This window comes from Lontra canadensis, unplaced genomic scaffold (genome assembly GCF_010015895.1).
Source record: "Lontra canadensis isolate GAN:19392208 unplaced genomic scaffold, GSC_riverotter_1.0 scaffold219, whole genome shotgun sequence".
Classification (NCBI taxonomy): domain Eukaryota; kingdom Metazoa; phylum Chordata; class Mammalia; order Carnivora; family Mustelidae; genus Lontra; species Lontra canadensis.
The window spans coordinates 650,981-669,356 of NW_022631213.1; the positions used below are offsets into that span (position 1 = coordinate 650,981).

The window sequence follows — 18,376 nt, forward strand, 5'->3', positions numbered from 1 at the left end:
ACTGGACTTGGGGCAGAGACTCAGAGACAGAGGCAAGCACTGGGGATTGTGGAGGTGGGGATACAACTAATAAGATTCCCCCTGGGTCTCCAGCCCAGCTCTTCCCGCCCAATTCATTCATTCCACAAATATTCATTATATGCCTACTGTGTGTCAGGTACTGTTCTAGGCCCTGGGCGTTCTGCTGTGATCAAACTGTTTCAAAAATCCCTGCCCCAGCGGGGCTGGCACTCTTGTGGGAGATTGAAGACGATGAACAAACCACACAAATGTGGTGTGGTGTTCAGAAAATGGTGGAAAGACCACTTGCTACTTGAGTTAGGGTAATCTGCATGTTCTTTCACAACTTACCTGTCCCCTGTTCCACACTCCCAGGCCACCTGGTGTCTGATACCTGTCCAGTAAGATTGCCAACCAGTTGATGTGTTTTGGGTGAACACCCTTTGGCCCATGAGCCTGAGGCTTTACCGGTAGAATTTTCAGCGGCATAGGTGGCAGTTGGGAAAATGCTTGGGGGCAGTGGGCTCCCTGATGTGAGCAGCTGCCTTTCCCATTCCTAGTATGGCCTGCAGGCTCAGAGAATCTGATTTCAGAGGCCCCGGAAAGATGGCCTGCCACCACTCACCAGCATCAAAATACTGGCTGCTGTGTAGTTCCTGGTGCAGAAAGATAGCCCTTCACCTCATAGTGAGAAAGAGCAGCAAGTCACAAACACCCCTGAAAGGCGATTCCAGATGCCAGGCTCTGTTAGCAGACCCTTCCTGAGAGGGGAGTTTTATTTCACTTCCTGTGGAAATCTTCAAACATACAACAGAAGCATAGCATAAAGCACTCCAGGTGCCTGTGTGCATCAGGAAACCAACTCATGGCTATCTCTGGCTTTAGCCCCACCCCCTTCCTCCCCACTGGAATGCTCCAAAGGGAAGTGGGGCTGGTTTTATAAGGAAAGGGGATGAGCTTGAAGGCCCTCTCCACCAAACCTGGAAGAGAAGGATTGCAGAAGTGCCAGCGAGGCAAGCTAACAAGGAGGCTTGGGTCTTGGGCAGGGAGTACCCCAGGTGGATCCTTAAGCCCAGGAGGCTGAGGGGTTGCTGCACCCAGAATGGGGGGGTTCTGGTTCTGCCAATGGGGTAGAGGACCCTGGTGGAGGGAGCCAAGCCCCATTTCCTGCCCCAGTTTCACCTCTTTGTTTTCTTTCCCTCCTCTTTCTCCCCACTCACTCGCAATAAAAACATAATTACGGGCTTTATAAAAAAAAAAAAAAAAGGCAAATTATGGTGACATGCTTTAATTATCTGCGGAGCAATGGCAGGCTGAATTACACAGGCAGGGCCTTGGAGGTTACCTAAAAATAAAGCAAGAAGCCTCATTAAATGCTAATTGCTGCTTTTGCCAACCAAAGTGAGATCTGGGCACCATGTGCCATTCCATGCCAGGCTGTCTGCAGGGAGGTCCGAGCCCTGGGAAGCTCAGAGTGCCAGGGCCAAGCCCGGCTGGGCAACCAGGGCAGCGCAGGGCAGGTGGTGGGGGCAGAGAGAAGCTCTAGATGCCAGGGAGAGCGTCCCAGTCTCCCCTGGACATTGAGTGGGGAGATGGAAACCCCAGGCTGAGAGGAGGAAGCCTCAGGCCTCAGTGAGAGCATCTAAAAGCAAGGGCCCACGACCTGTCCTCTGGCTAGAGAGGAGCCACAGCTTTCCGGAGGCTCAGCATCTTTCTGTGGGCTCCCAAGGGCCCCTCCCTGGACCTGGAGGCCAAGATGGCTTGGGGGCGGGGGCCAGGGGACACCTGGCACAGTGCTGACAGGCCACTTTCTGGTCCCCTTTGCCTCTGCCTCTGGGGCCTGAGAAGGCAGGATGGAAAAGCAGATGTTGAGACATTGGAACTCCCCAGCAGAGCTGGAAGAGACCCAAGCTTGTATCCTGCCTCTCAGGCTGAGTCCCCAGGGACCTGGGAGTTTCACAGAGGTGACCTGTGTGCCCCGCTGGCTGGATAGCTTTGTGGCCTCCTGCCCAGGGCTGGTAGCAACTCAATCTTGGCTTTGAGACCCAAAAACTCTTGAGTGGCGGACGTCCCCTCTTGGCTACAGAAACCCCAAGGTCCAACACCACATTGGTCTCATTCATTACTGTGCACCTGGGGCCTGGCCCATAGTAGGTACTTAACACCTATTGGATATACATGGTTAAGAATGGGTCTGACAGGCTGTCCAATCTGTCTAGTTTTTCCAGGACTTTTTTGGTTTTAGCACTGAAGGTCTGACATCCCAGGAACTCTGCCACCCAACCCCAAAACCCCAGTCCCAATACCCCTATGCCTGAACACCACCTCCTCCCACTCACTGCTCTCCACCCCTGACACATTGAAACCACACCTGTTGGCTTTTCCACATACGGTTAGTTTTAGGCAGTGGTTCTCCAAGTTAGCCTTGCATTGCAGGGACCTGGAAGGCCTACAGAGCAGACTTCTGGACACTGCCCCCAGAGCTTCTGGTTCAGCAGGTCTGAGGTGGGGCCCATAATTTGCTTTTCTAGCAAGTTCCCAGGGATGCTGATGCTGATTTAAAGGAACAGTTGTGGTGCTGGTTCAGCTTAAAAACCACTGATGTCCCTGGCCCCCTGCGCTGCATAGCCCATACCTGGGGAGCTGGTAAAAATGTCTTCTCACTGACACCCCCTCTTACAGAAGAGGAGACTGCAGCCCTGGGGACCACCACTCCTGGTACCTCTAGGCCTCTCCCTGGGAGCTTGGGGAGACCCCATCACCCCTCTTATAGAGCAAAGGTCTCTGGGGGCCACCAGCCCTCTGTCCAGTGAACCAGGTACACTGCAAACCCACCACCCATCTTATTGAAGTGTAAAATTCTGAAGGTATGACTCATCTGTTCCACTCTCTGGGGTGTCCCCTATGAGCCTGGGAAGTTAATACCATGGCATAGGGAGCAATGGGGAGCAGCCATGGGTCTTCCCCACTCATGCTTCCCCACTCATGCGCAGGTCCTACCCAGGCTCGCCTGGCTGCGGGATCTCAGCCCAGGCTTCTAGGTGCAGGGGTAGCACCCGCCCTCCCACACTGCTGCAGTTGGTCTGACTCCCAGAAGTCCTGGGGAAACTGGTCCCTCCCCTCCACCTCACACCCACAGAGCCTACACAACTCTCCTCCCTTCCCCGCAGTGTAGCTGCTTGGAATTCATACCCCACCCGAGGCTTCCCCACTTAACCCACCCTATTCTCATAAGGATGTTACTTTGGGATATCCAGCATTTCTAGGCTATAGAAATATGCTGGGGCTGTATCTCCATCGGACTGGAAGCTCCCTGGGGGGGGAGGCTGTGATTCTTCTCTCAGAAAGGGCAGTCCCTAAAGGTGGGGCTGTGTCTCCATCTGACTGGTACCCCTGTGAAGGCAGGGCCTGGGTGCCTCCTTCCCACCTGCCCCTTCTTAGAGTCCGGGGCAGGCTGGACCACACCAAGCCTCAGGAATGTCTGATGGGTCAAGGCCCACCAGGAGCCTCCCCTGACTCTGGGGGCTAAGGGGAGTGGAGGGGGCAGTATGCCCCTTGGAAAGAAGGTGATTTTCCCCACTGGAACGTAGAAGAAGGGCTCCACAGATGTAGGGAGGGGCCTGGGAAAGTCCTGGGCTGAGCATCAGGCCCTCCACCTAGCCTTGGGCCTAAAGCACGACAATCACCTGGAGAGGGAAACAGACCAGAGAGGGGACAAGGTTCCCATGCTGGAGATGCCACACTCCCCTTCTCCATCCAAACCACCCCCACCACACATAGGCGTGTGCACACACACGCGCGCATGTGCACGCGCACACACACATACACACACGTGCTCACACACATGGCCTGGGAGCTTCTGGCAAACACTCTTGGTCTGACAACCTAGTTTTGTCTGATTAGGCTAGAGCACTGGGGTGCTCTCTTCTGGGGTGCAGTCTTAGGAACTGTCCTGCAAAAGCAAGACAATGAGTGAGAAACTCCCTTTTCCCCCTCCTTCCCTTACGAACACTTACGAGCATAGGGTAGATGTTCTCCACCTGTGCGGTCTCACAGACCCTCCAGGGGACCTGATTTCCTGAACAGAGGTGTGGGTGACACCCATCGTCTCCCAGGAGTAAGATGGGCTCACCCATGGGGTGCTACCTGTGACATAATTCTATGTACCAGCCTCATCTCCACCCACACCCTCCACACCCAGTCCCAGCCTGGCTCTCCCCCACAGGGCCCTCCAGACCCTTGGCCTCCCAGCCCCGCACTTCAGTCAGCTGGCCAGGAAGGGAGGGGGCTTGGGGTCCAGGGGTCGGCCCAGGAAGGGGCGGCCCAGGAAGCCTGGGCTTCAGCTGCTGCCTCTGGCCTCATTGTGTCACCAGCTCTGTAATTTACCCCTGGCAGGGCCCAGCCCCTCAAATGCTTCCCGCTCCCCACCTCCCAACCCGCAGAGGAAACCAGCTGCTGAGAACACACACTTGCACACCTGCCGCTGGCCAGTGGCAAGCATCCTCACAAAGTGGGTGCTCTGTGTCCCACCCCCAGCTTGGGCCTAAGCAGATAGTCTTCAGGATAGACACACAGCATCCTAGCACCTGTAACCTGGAGACAGGACAGGCAGGAGGGGAGGGCTGTGGGGCCTGGGAGCCCTGGAAGACAGTTTCTCAAGAGAGGTTCCAGGCTGGAAAGAGGAGGAGAGGTTCGGGGTACAGGGTGGGGGTCAGAGTCCCAGGTGTGAGGAATGTGAGGCAGGGGAGAGGCAAGGCAGAAATGGTACCACCTTAGGGGCTGCAGGGCAGGAGACAGGAATAGAACATGCTCCTTCCTTAGGGGACCACTAGGGGCTGATTTCTGGACTCTGCTGTGAAGTCCTGGTCCCTCCCTGCCCAGGGCTGCCCTGTGCTCCCACTCCATGCCAACCCCAGAGACAGCTTCTAACCACCCTAGAGCCCTCAGTCTCCATCATCGCCCACTTTCTCCTTGCTTCCAATTCCAGGCTCTCCCGCTGCAGGTTGAGACAGGGGTCCCCCTGCAGGACCCTCAGCAGCTGTGGAGGCAGGGTGCAAAACCATGTGTTTATTTTTATTAGAAATGTTCTCGGTATAAAAACAGTCATGCGCTACACATTGTCATCAATAACCATCACCAAACACCCAGGCACTGAACTCCGTGTCATCGGCAGGAGGGGCAGGCGGGGGCAGGACACATGGCAGACGGGCAGGGGGCAGGCGGGCAGGCTGCAGGCCACAGGGACACACACAGAGGCCACCGGGAGGACGCGGCACTTGGCAACACACTTGAGATTGGATTTTGTTTTGGCTTTTTTTGCGTTTTGGATTTTTTTTTCTTTTTCTCTTTTGCAACACGTAAGATTTGGTGAATGGGGGTGACAATGGCAGGGAGAAAGCAAGGGCTGGATGTAATGAAGATGAGGAGGGGGCTGAGGACAGGAAAGAAACCTGCACAGGAGACCCAGGGGAGCACAAGAGAAAAAACTGGAAAGACCTGGAGACGGAGGATGCAGGAGGAAGAGGGGGCAGAGGCAGAAAGAAAGCAGCTAGGGAAAAGCAGAGCACACATACAGGTGCAGACGCAGAAAAGGCAGTGGTAAAATAAAGACAGGGATGGAAACAGACTGGGACGGTCACCAGTGCGACAGCAGAGACGAAGGGAGAGAGAAAACCAGCTCTGGGGCCCACGCAGCCTGAGCCCCTGTCATTTGGGGCCAGGAGGGGCCATGGTCCAAGATGCAGGCTCTTGGGGTGGCCTGCAGCCGGCCCGGCCTCTTGTCCTCCTCCTGTCACCTGCCCGGCTTGCCCAGGCTGCCCGGCAGTGACTGCCGGGGGCTCTGCTGTCCTCAGCACCAAGCCGCGTCCGTGGGCACCCACGGGCAGGCAAGACATCAGCTGGGCCCCTGGGAGTGGCCCTGGCCCGACGCGTCAGCCACAAGGGTCTCTGGTCCTCCTCCTCTTGTTCGGCTCTGGTGGCCTAGCTAGATTGCATGGTTGGTGTAGGTGACGTAGGTCTGTTTGGTGGCCGGTGCTGGAAGGAGAGAGACCGGGGTACCCAGACATCAGGGGCAGGCTTTTTCAAACCCCCCTTCTGCAGTCACTGCCCTGCCCACAGCATCAGGTCCAGACCCCTGAACCAAGCCGTTGACATCCCCAAACTGAACAGTGGCCCCACCCCACCCATCCCATTGCTTCCCCACTTCCCTTCCCCTACTCTGCACTACCCCCCCCCGCAACTAGTGCCTCATCCCCCCCACCGCACCCCCACCAAATTCCCCCACTCCCTGAACCCATCATCCTTCCCACCTCCACACCTTCTCTGGGGCTAGGCCGCTTCCCTGGAGGGCCCTGACCTCCTCACTCTGTTGCTTTAGTTAGGATCCCTCCTTTGACGGGCCCTCCCTCCCCACCCCACTGCTCTGGGAGGGTCCCCCGACGCCCTGCCCCCAAAAAAGCCCCCGCCACCTCCCGACTCCACCACACTTGAGGAGAACCATTTTTATTTGTGATATTAATTATATATAGCCTTAAATTATTATCGACAGAAGGGTTTCAGGTCCACAGCACACATTCTGGAAGAGCACATGCGAAAAACAGACATTAGACAGAGTCTGGCAGCCTAGGGGATAGGAGTGGCGAGCTGGGACAGAGAGAATGAATGATGGAACCGGTGGCCGGGCCCTGCGAGGCTAGACACTGACTAGCTGACCAGGAGGCCCCTCCGACTGACTTGGCCCCCGTCCCTCACTCAAGGAAGACGGAAGATCTCCAGGTCCCATCAGGCCTCAGTGTGGCTACCCTTCCCATTTCTGGGCGTCCCTGTCTCACCCCAGCCTTGAGTCTCCCTTATCTGCACCCTGAGCAAGGGCCAGCCACCACCAGGACCTGGGCTCTGTGTCTGGGTAACCTCATTTCCCAGTCTCAGCCCCCTTTGGGCCCCCCCCAACCCAGCTGGGCTACAAGCTCTTCCCGGCATGGGCCTACCCTACCTCCACCCAGCTGGGGTTCAAACCTCATGGCAGCCTAGTGACAAAGCCAGATAAGGGCCACCCTCCTGCGACAAATGAGGCACTGAGGCCAGTTGGGTGAGGAGCCCGGCCAGGCCCTTAGTTTTGTCCTGTCAGGATCCAGGGTCTCCCGGCATGGCCGGGGACAGCTCAGTGGAGAGTCATCAAGGTCAGAATTGCTGCGTGGGGTGGGAGCTAAGTGCTGCTGCGTGGAGGCAGCCGGATAGGGGACGGTTACGGTGCCCTAGTGCGCAGAGCTGGCCCGACACTCCATCAGGGGCCTCTCCACCCAGAAAGGGACCGTCCCTGCCAGACTCAGCCAGGGCATCCAGCCCGGAACGGAGGACACGGAGGGGGGGCAGTGTGGCTGGACTCTCCGATCCTCTACCCCATGCGCTGGGCCCACAACTGCTGAGTTAAGACCACACTTCCCACACTCCCTGCTGGATGACCTTCCTGCTAATGACGTGGGAGTGGAAGGGCTGTGTGTCGTTTGATTTGCATGTCATTTGATTAAAACTGTTTCTCCCATACTTCCCCTCTTCTGCCTTCCGGAGGCAGAGCAGTCACTGAGAGGGACCAGCCTCAGCACAACCTTCTGGGAGCCGCTGGAAGAGAACCGGCTCCCCAGGCCTGCCCACCCACTACACCAGCATAGCCGGAAGCCCACCGACATAGGCAGGATTTCTGGGTCCCACTCCCAGAGGGTCCATCAAGTGTGACCAGAAGCGAACTTGTGGGGGGTGGGGTGAGCAGAGGGGTACCTCGTAGGACCAGCGGGGCAACATGAGGGGTGGAACACAGGGGAGCTAAAGGAAGAACTTTCTCCTGAGTGGAGAGGGTGGCCTTATACAGTAGTTCAGCTGCCTGTCAGCTGAAATACGCAAACAGAACATGGACAATCACTTGGCTGGGCCGCAGCCAGGAAGCTGCAAGTCTCAGGTTCCACCCCCCCCCACAGGTGGCAGGAAGGAAACGGGGCCCATGACTTCAGAAGGAGGCTTACAAAGCATGCCAAGACTTGCCACCTTCATTTCTAAAATGACCCATGTGCCTCCAGGGTGCTGGCTGACCACGAGGGAAGGACCACGGACAGGGCAGTTTTGAGGGAACAGCATCCAGGAGGGTCCTGGGCTGGACAGACTTGGGCAAAGGAGCCTGGACACAAAGGCAGAGGTGCTGAAAGCGGGGGAGGGACGCTATGCAGATCAGCACTCTGGGGACAGGAGTCTCTGACCCCCTCCCTCTGTGACCTCCGGCAGCTCCTCCCCCCGCCCTCCTAGGCCCCACCCATAACACAAAAGAGCCCAGCGGCCCTTTGGCCCAGACTTCTTTCCCTGCGGGCCTCCCCCAGCCCCACGTCTCCACCCCACTCTCTCCAGCAAGGTCAGAAAAAGAGACAGCGGCTGAATCAGTTCCCCGGGGCTCCATCACCCCCTGGGTGAACTGATAAAATTGAGTCTTCAAACCTGCAAACCCGCCAGCAGCCGCAGCTCAGAGGTGAAGGAAAACAGCAGCAGGAGCAGCCAAACCTCCACCAGCTGTAGGGAAACAGGCACCAGGGGCCAGGGGCACCCACGCAGGCAGGAGGAGGAAAATGGCAGGGAGGTGAGGGACAGTTGGGCCCTGCCGTCCCTCTAAGAACAGAGCTGTTTCCAATAGAAAATCCAGTCCTTGGGTTCCAGAACCTGGAAGTGCATTCAGCCCTCAGCTACAAGCCAGGGGCCCCAGAGTCCTTCAGCGCAGCTTCGGTCTCACCATCTGGAAAATGGGAGCAGTGAGTCTGCCCGGGCCCCCCCCCCCCACCGGGAGCTAACTGTGAGACTCTCCCACTGTGGCTGGGAGTCAGGAGGCTTCGGGTCCGGTCCTGCCCTCCCCAGTACAGGGGGTCACGGCACCTGCCAAGCAGCCCTTCCGACAAACTGAACCTCTCTGCACCTCAATTTTCTCATCTGTACAATGGGTGGCTCTCAGCCACAAGGTGGAGGGAACCTTGCAAAGTGGTGGGCAAAGGGGCAGGGCTGAAATGACTAGAGCAAAGAGGACAGCGTGAGGACAGTGATGCTCCAGAGGCATCCTCAACCCTAAGGGAGGGACAGGGAGCAAGAGCCAAGGGCCCCAAACCCATGCCTTGCCTGTGACAGACCCTTGCTGCTCTTCAGGCCCTGCTACCTCAGATAACAATTAGCTGGGCGGTGGCAAGCAAGAGCTGACAGCCCCCATTTGTCGCCCTGTGTCTCTGTGCCCAATCTGCCCACAATCAGGCCCCTGAATTATTTATTCTGTTGTTTGTGTAAAGATACGTGGCCTCCCAGTGACAGAGTGAAAAATGGCCCTGCTCCACAGGAGTGACATCTCCCCACTCTCCCTGCTCATACCCCCTCGCTCTGGCATCCCCAGAATTAATCACCGGGCTCCCACCCAGCACCCCCACAGCTCCTGCTATCGCCAAGCTAAGGGACAGTGGTGGCAAAGGGTCCTGGCTTCTGGCTCCCACAGGTGGGCAGAGGGAGCAAACAGCTCTCGTCCTTCCCTTGCAGGAAGCGGGGCTGGGAACTCTGCGGTGTTTCCCTTCCCTGGGCCTCCATTCCCCTCCTTGTCTGGTGGGGGGTGGGGTGGGAAGGGGTGGGAATTCTACCCTGTCCCCATGGGACCAACCTCAACAGAGACAGAAGAAGCCATGTCAGTGAGGAGCCATCAGACCTGTCTGGGAAGGCCCTGCCCTCTGGTTCCCTCTGGCCAGTGACAGCATCATGAGGGTCACCCTTTGGGGTTAGGGTGTTATCTCCAGTTACCTCCCATGGTCCCTGGAGGGCTCATGCCCCATTCAGACAAGCGCTGGAGCAGAGCTCATTTGACACACCTGCCTGCACCAGGGTAGTAGAGCCTGGAGAGTGGAACCAGGGACAGGTAGGTCTTTGTGGGAAGGAGGAAAACTGAAGGCAGGAGTGTGGGGTGGGGAGCAAGGAAGGGCCCCTGCTCAGGACAGAAGGGTCTGGTGAGGGGCTGCATTTGGGGTTTCTGCAAATCTAGACACAAAAGGCCAGAGGTGGGGCATCCTGGAAGGACAAGGCCCCTTCCCATCTCAGAGTGTAGGCCCCAGGGGGCCCCTGAAGGGAGTCCTAGGGCTGTAGGTCCAAGGGGAGCTCTGGGAGGATTGGAACCAGAGGTCATCTGGCAGAAGATGGGGGCAGGGGGACAACACATGGTCTTCAGCATGTCAAAGAAGGGGGCATGTCAAAAGCCACCTATACTGTTCCGCACAGAGAAGGGGGCCCCAGAGATAGGAAGACCATGTGAAGTCAGGGTCAAGGGAAAGACACTGGGGCCAGCGAGCCACTGACTTGCTGTGTGACCTCAGGAGAGTCACTCACCCTCTCTGGGCCTCAGCTGGGGATCAAACCTCTAGCCCCACCCCAGCCTTACAGGACTGTTGTGAAGATCACTCAACAAGGCAGAGGGATTTGGGAGGGAAAAATCCTGTCTGGATGTAGGAAAAGACTTCCCTTCTTTACACAGATGGCGGTCTCTCAACACGTGGGATCCGTGCTGAGAAAGGGAAGGAAGATGCTTTCCCAGGGCCACGAGGTGGGGGAGCCTGTGAGAGGTGCTGCCCCAGCCAAAACACACAAAGGAGGCTAGGTCTCCTGGTCTCCTGACCTCCTTGTCAGTGACACAGGGCCTCCTCTTAGAGCCTGCACTCCAGACACTCCTGTAGTCTAGCCCATACTCCTCCTGCTGCCATCAACAATGTCCATTTCTGGCCTTTCCCCCAGGACGAGAGGGAAGCAGCTGAGTACTAACTCCTAGGTCCCAAACAGGACTGAGAGTCTCCCCAGAGGGAGGGGCTCTTCTCCTTCCCCACCAGTGGGAGCCCCGCCCCAGGATTTTCAGAGAGCAGGGGAGGCAGAAGCTGCCACTTAAACTATTTGGACACTTGCGCGATATCCAGGGAGGGAGCCAACGTCTCAGTGAGCAGGGGTGACCACGGTTACCCCTTCGTCTCGCCCCCGCCAACCACTGGAGCAGCTAGAATGGAGGTCCACCTCACAGGTGGGAGACCCCATGGCTCACCCCAGGGCAGAGGCCTCCATCTCCAAGGAAGCAGTAGGGACATCATCTTGAAGGTCAAGTCCAGCCCAGCTACCTGGTGACTTTGTGACCCACATGAATCCCTAACCTTGCTGAGCCTCCCTTTCCTCATCTGTATTACACAGATGATAAATAACTTGCCTTTTAAGGTCGCAATGGCTGTGTGTCACACAATCAGGGTTCAAGGAGTGGTTGCCACCATGACTGGTGCCCCCGAGGCACCCCTGTCCCTCACATGCCCTGCCCCTCTCTCCCCTCCATCTCTTCTCACAGAGGGCTGGCTGCGAGGGGGTACCAGAGAAGCTGGCAAAGATGGCGGCCTCACTCCCTCATGCACATTCCTGCCCAGGCCCAGACCTTGGGCCTGCCCCTCAGATGCTGAGGTCCCCCTTAAAGCATGACCCTCTACTGCAGAGGTTTCCTTGGACCATCCCTTGGGAACACCCAACTGATACCTCTGGAGGCCCTCCATCCAACCTACTTCTTCCCTTACCCATCCTAGGGACCCACCTCCTGGGTCGCCATCTCTCAGGGCCCTGTTAGGGCGTGGCCAGGCGGGCACCAGAGCCTCTGTGCCCACCCAGGTCACTAAAGGGCCAGAAAGCAGAGGCCCTCCAGACAACCCATTCTCCCAGAGGGACTGAGAGGGTACAGGCCCAGATCTTGGTCCCAGAGCAGAGAAATCCCAGAGCCCCCATCACCCTGCATGAACCAGGTTCCCCCACAGCCTCACCCTTGGCAGTCAGATCCCTGGAAGCGTGCAGCTAAGGCTAGGTGTGGTGGGACCTTGAGGTTCTCTCCTGGTTACCAAGATGGGGCAGGGCAGAGGGGCACTAACCTGGCACCTCAAGGTTCTCCCAGAATCCCCACTCACCTGTGGCCTCAGGTCTCTCCCAGGAACCCCAGAAAATGGGCTTAGAGAGGGACATGGCCAGGGTCCCGGTTATGGGGGCTGGCCTTCTCCAGGAAGGAGGCGAGGCTGGGTGGGGCCCTGAGGGAGAGGGGAGGACCCGGACACTCACCAGGGGTCTCGAGGTTCTCGCAGAGCTCAGACTTGGCCTCACCATTGGGCCGGAAGCTGCCCTTCTGCGTGAACTTGTTGGACATGGTGGCGGCGGTGACGACGGCTTTGAGGCTGCGCTTGCGCTTGGGCACATTCTGCTCCGGGTGGAAGAGGATGATGTAGACCTTGGGCATGTAGAGCATCCCCAGGGACACCGAGGCGCTCAGACTCACCGAGACCGTCAGCGTCGTTGTCTGGATGTACAGCTGGAGGTGGGCCAGGGGCGGCGTCAGAAAAAGCTCTGCCCCAGCCTCAAGGTCCCGACCCCAGGAACAGACACAAGGGGGACAGACCCTGGGAGTCCTGCCCCATGTCCCACTGACTTTGGGCAGAAGGGAGTCGTGGTGTTGAGCTGGGACTTTAGATCAGACTCTCTGGATTCAAATCCTGACTCTACCATTTCCAGCTCTGTGATCTTGGACAAGTCCCACCCTGTGCCTCAGTTTCCCCACATGGGCATACTGCTATAATACTCACCTCATAGGGCCGCAATGAGCATGAAATGCCTTGGTAAATGGTGACGTATATACAACAACGCCCAGCCCATGGTACGTACATACATGGAAGTGTTTCCCACTGCTTCATGCCATGTGGGGGGAGCACCCCTAAAGAAGGGCCCTCAGGGAACCACAGCTGACCCTCCCAGCAGCATCCTGCTACACAGGGCTGGGAGTGAGATGAACATCTGTCGGTGCCTTGGGGTAACTCCCAGGGGCCATGCCACAGCCCCTCGACCAGGTCCCCATTCAGTGACTGCAACCCGCACTGCTGCCCTGTACAGAGCAGGCCACTGACACAGGAGCCACGGCGCCCAGTGAGATATGGTGATGGCGGCACAGTCAAAGCCCATTTCACGCTCACTCGCCAGCACTAACAGTGACAGATGTTTAGCAAAATGAAAGTCCATTAATCTGGGTGTCGGATAATCCATTCTTCAATAGCGGGGCCTTCCAGGCAGGGCCTGACAATTCCCACTGTCCCCTGGGGTCCCCTCCCTGCCTCCTCCATCACCCTTCCCAGTCCTCCAGGCCTCTGTGATCCCGCAAGCCCCCCTCAACCTCCGTGGGGCCCAAGGAGACCCAGGCTGTAGCTGCCAGGTCTGGGCATGGGGAAGGCAGGAAATGCTCTACCCCCTAAATCTGCCATTTCTAGATCTGGGCCCCCTCCCTTGGGGCCTGGCTGATGTGCCATCTCCTCTAGGAAGCTCTCCCTGAACCCCAGCTCTATCCAACCCCCTATGACACCCATTCTCATACTCTGCCCCATCTGCCCTTCTCTAGAAATGCTTCATGACCTGGATCTGAAGGCTGTCTTTCCAGCTATCCTTTGAGAGAGAGGCTGGAGAAGCCCTAGGGTCTGAAAGGAAAGAGGGATGTGACCCTGAGTCTCAAGCCCTCTCTAGCCCTCAGTTTACTCATCAGTGCAATGGGATGAGAGCTGCTACCTCTCCCAACCCACGAGGTGAGCCAAACCCAGACTGTGAAGCTCTGTGAACTTGCACAGCACCGTGGGGAAGGAGGCTGGGAGTGTGGAGAAGTGGTTTTATTTGTCACTGTTCAGAAACTGTCACAAGCCCAGGGAAATGAGAGCCTGGTCCCCAGGCAGCACACACCCCCCTGGACACAGTCATCTCCTGTCCTCCCATGCAAGCCATATTCTCACTCTTATACAACAGCGCTCCCTCCCAGCATGACTGGCCAGTAGGAGGGTATTGGCTACCTCTCCTGCCCCCTGAGATGGGGCTGATGGCAGGGGTGGGGGGGACGGACAGGCTCCACACCACTGGGGAAAATGATGAAGGTCTGGGCTAATCAAGATGACGCTTGTTTTCTGGATCTTCACCATTGGACTGGGAGCTCCCTGGGTGAGGGTATGTCTCCCTCATTAGACCGGGGCCTCCCTGAGGGCAGTCTCCCCTCTCACACTGGGGGTTCTTGGGTGTCGGGGTCGTGTTTCCAAGTCAGATATCCATCTTGGGCCCTCTGCCCACACCTTGTTGATTGGGGGGTGGGGCGTGCATTCGGGCCCATTTGGAGTTGGTGGAACCAGGGATAGAGGCCCCCTCTCTGGACAAAGTGAGCCCTGTGTTGGAGGCAAGGTTCCACTCTGCCCTGAGCCACTGTGGGATGCTAGACCCCTCCACTAACACAGGCAGAAGAGCCCAGGGGACACACATGTGGTTCCATGCCCTGCTGTCATCATCTTAAATCCTGAATCAATTTTGAACAAGGGAAGGGGCTTTCACTTTCTTTCTGCATAAGGCCCTGAAAACCAGAGAGCCAGCCCTGAACATGGAAAACAGTACAATCCTTGGTGTTCTCTTTTGCTTTTCAGACTAGGAGCCTTTTTGCAAAGATACAAGATGGGGCATAAACCAATCCAACCTAAGCGAGCTGCCCCCACCTGCTGGGGCCCTGCCCTTCCAGCAGGGGCATCGGGGGCTGGTCTAGCCGTCCCAGGCTGAGAGGCGGCCGGCCCCGTGCAAGCACAAGTAAGGCTGCACACCCCAGTCCCTCTCCATGCTCTGGGGTCTGGAATTCCCACCCTCCCACCAGCTCACAGGTTGTCCCAGAGCCCCCTGTGTGAAGGCGCACGTTGTCACCAAGAGGTGGTAGCATGCTGATTCTATCAAAGAAGGAGCAGCCCTCTAAAACCTCTAGAACCCAGCAGACACCCCCAACACCCAGGGATGAGGCTCAGGTACAGATGCAGCCCTCCAAGGCCGGTGGCCTGAGAGGTGACCTCCAGGATCTGATTTCGTCTTGTTTCCCAGCCAACCTGTCTTCCAGACAGAGGTGCCTGGATTCCTGCTCCCCTTTCTGGTCAGGCCCTGGCTACACTCTGTTCTCTGCAAGAAATCCTACCTTTGCCTCACAAGTGGCTGCTCCCCAGAGCAAAGAGGTTGTCAGAGCTAGGTCTGATGGGCGTGGACAGAGGTCACCACAGGTGGGGCAAAGGGCACAGAAAGAAGCTGCTGTGGAGGGAGATGAGGAGTCTCCCATTTCCCTGTGAGGCCTGCTGGGCAGAGGGTCCAAGGGGCCCCACTGGGGGTGCCGAGGAGATCTACCTGCTCCACGATTTGGCCCAGGCTGATCCTAGTGGCCACAGAGATCCTCAGAATCTGTACAAACCAGAGAAATGAACCTCCCCACCACCTGGTCAGCCTCTGTGGCTAGGTCCCACCCAAGGGCAGCTAAGTGGGAACCCCACGTGGTGGAGAACGCACGCTGTGCACGGCCCTGGGTAGTGCTGCACGGCGGCCACAATAACCCCTGGCGACTGGGGCTAGCACGGGGAAAGCCATCCACCTGCTCAGTCCAGCAGCACAGACTGCTTCGCTCCGTGCCACCACCTGCACGCTGGGGAAATGGGCGCCACCGAGCCCCTGCACACACGTGTGCACACAGCCTGGGCACACCCACATGCCCACAGACACGCACGCCCATAGACACATGCACCTCTGCATTCGCACCACACACACCCCTGAACTCACAGCTGTGCGCTCACACGTGACTCAGACTCACACCGGGGGGCACGTGCACGCACACACACACACTCCCTTCCTGCACCTAGGTACACTCGCATGCACGCACCCAGAGGCATTCACCCGTATCTGCACACATATCTGAATATGCACCTACAAGTGCACACACACACATCTGCACATACATGGCCAGGCACATGCAACTCGTCTGCACACCCACATGCATCCCAGCCGGGAAGCTCTCAGTGTACACACCTGCCCGCCCCCACCCAGTGTACGCGAACGCAGCCGCCTGCACACAGATACACACACCACCCAGCCACCACCAACCATGCACAAGAAGGCACACACACCTCTGTAACCACACAACTCCCGCCGCGGCCCCACCCCTCTCTCTCTCTACCTGTTTGCACGGCTGGCAGAGCCCAGTGGAGATTCAGATTCTGCTCCTGGTGGCCTGTGCCTCTAGGAAGTTGGGTCCCAGCATGGGGTGGGAGAAGAGCTCATATCCCGGCCCCCTCCTTGTGCCGAAGCGCAGAGGGGAAGGTCATGTCCCATGTCCCCCACTATCAGGACCAGAGCAGGGTCACCTGTGGCTGAGAGGCTAGCCTGCTGTGTGACCCCAGGCAAGTAAGGGCCTCTGCGCCTCTCTGGGCCTCAGGAGAGATCATTTCAGAGGCTCCTTTTCAACATCTATACTCAGGGGAGCCTCCTAAAAAGGAAGAAATTAGAGGCAGTCCGGGTAGCCTGGAGAGATGTAGGGGCTGAGCAGGAGGCGGGGCCTCAGCAGCCGGAGGAGGGAGGAGGGAGGGTCTGACGGCCCCCTGGGAGGGCAGGACCCCCACCGAGGAAACTATAGGAAGGCAGAATCAGGGGCTCAGCCAGCATGTTGTCTGCCTTCCAGCTGTTCACCTTTACTCCCTGAAGAGGCAGGGGAAGGAGACTCCTGGTGTTGCCAAAATTTCTCAAGCTATCAGCTTCCTACAGTGTGGGGTGGCTTCCTCTGCTGGCTCTGTGGGCCCCCTGGGCACTGTGGGCCACGGGGCTCCGCCTATACCTGTCCTCAGCAGGGAGGGCTTCCCGCAGGCCTGTGGGGGCAGGAGACCTGGCTCGCAGGGCAAGCTAGGCCTGGTGGCTGCTTTGGCTCAGGTTTGTGGGGTGACCTGGAGCCAAACCTGGTCCCTGATCTCAGGGCCCTCACTGCCAACCCCAATGTCTGCTTCTCAGAGCCCCTCAGCCCACTGGCCACCTTTAGAAGGCAGGCTACAGGCCTCTCCGGGCCAGGCCCAGGGTTTCAGCATGGAGGGCAGAGGTCCTGCCCTCGAGGAACTCTTGTAGCAGAGGTGGCCCTTACCAAGGAGGCTGCAGGGCAGGAAGGTGTCCCAGGGCTGCAGGGGGGCAGTGTGGACTGGGTTGGCAGAGGGGGGTTCCTGAGTTAGGCACAGCAGGGTCAAGTTCAACCATGCCACCTATGGGCTGTATGATCTCAAATGAGTCACTTGGCCTCTCTGTGCCTCTGTGTCTCGTCTATAGATAGGGATAGTGCTATCCACCTTACCCTGCTACTGTGGATGCGGGCCATCAGGTAGAGTGTCAGGCCCATGACAAGCTCCCCATCCATCATGGCCTTGGCAGCAGCTTCACTGAAAGCCAAGGATCCTGAGTAGCTCACAGCTGGGCAAGCTCCAGCTTCAGATGCCAGCCATGGGCTGGTGACAACACCAGCTCCAGCTCCAGCCCGGCCCTCAGCCCTGAACCCCAGCCCTGTGTATTCAGCAGCAGTACATGGACCTCTTAACAGGCACCCCAAACTTTGCACATCCAGAGGACCGCCAGATCTCGGCCCCCAAACAGGCTCCTCTGTGCTCTTCCCCACCTGACGGTGCAGACGTTCCTTCCTCCCAATCCTCACACCAAAACCCAGAGTCATCCTGGACTCTCCTCTGCACTTCTTGCCCCACATGCAATCCGTCCCAAATCCAGCCGCCTCACCTGCAGACACATCCAAGAACCCCTGCTTCCCATCACCCCTGGCCCCAGCAGTCCCCTGCTGGGCTCGCTACAGTCACCTCCGCATTGGCCATCCAGGTCTCAGCCCACCTTCCTCCACCCAGCAGCCAGAGAGATTCTTCTAAACCCGCACTACGTCATGTCCCTCACTGCTCAGAACCCCGACGTGGCTCCCTTCTCACTGATGGTAGAAGCCCACATCCTTCCCACAGCCTCTGAGTCCTCCACCATCTGCCCTGTCATCTCTCTGACCTAGTCCCCATCACCCTCCCCTGGGTTCCTCAGCACCAGCCACCCCACAGAGAGGTAAACGGCTTTCAAACCCATCAGGCCATGTGGTTGTGACAACACCTTAATGACTGCAAGAGAAGGATCATGGCCCCAACATACTGATGGAGAAACTGAGGCGGAGAAGCCAGTTCCTGTGCCCTCCTTGGACCAGGAGCTGGCGTCCTTGGTCCCAATAACTCCTGGCCCATCTCTAACCTCTGGCTTCAGTGACCCTCAGTCCTTCAAGATAAAACCCTGCAGGAGCCAGGCAGCTCAGGGGCTGGGATGTGGTCAGAGTACACGGGGCCCTGGAGTCTGTCCAGGCCCACAGGATGGTCTGACAGAGCCAGCAGGAGGCACCCTGTCTGCAGCTCTGGCTGGTGGAGGGAAGGACCCTCAGCTGACACCCCAGGCTCCCAGGCTTCAGAGGCTTGGTGACCAGGAGAGA

General features: G+C 57.9%; 1 protein-coding gene across 3 annotated transcripts in view; it reads right to left on the reverse strand.

Moving 5' to 3' along the window:
- Positions 1–5,182: 5,182 nt before the first annotated feature.
- GRM4 (glutamate metabotropic receptor 4) overlaps positions 5,183–18,376 on the reverse strand; it is a 117,999-nt gene continuing 104,805 nt past the window's right edge. For all 3 annotated transcript variants that reach the window (XM_032849150.1, XM_032849147.1, XM_032849149.1), the window contains exons 10-11: positions 12,124–12,370; positions 5,183–6,033 (exon numbers count right to left, since the gene is read on the reverse strand). In XM_032849150.1, coding sequence (XP_032705041.1) covers positions 5,984–6,033; positions 12,124–12,370 — 297 coding nt within the window. In that variant the 3' untranslated portion in view covers positions 5,183–5,983. The remainder of the gene's footprint in view (positions 6,034–12,123; positions 12,371–18,376) is intronic.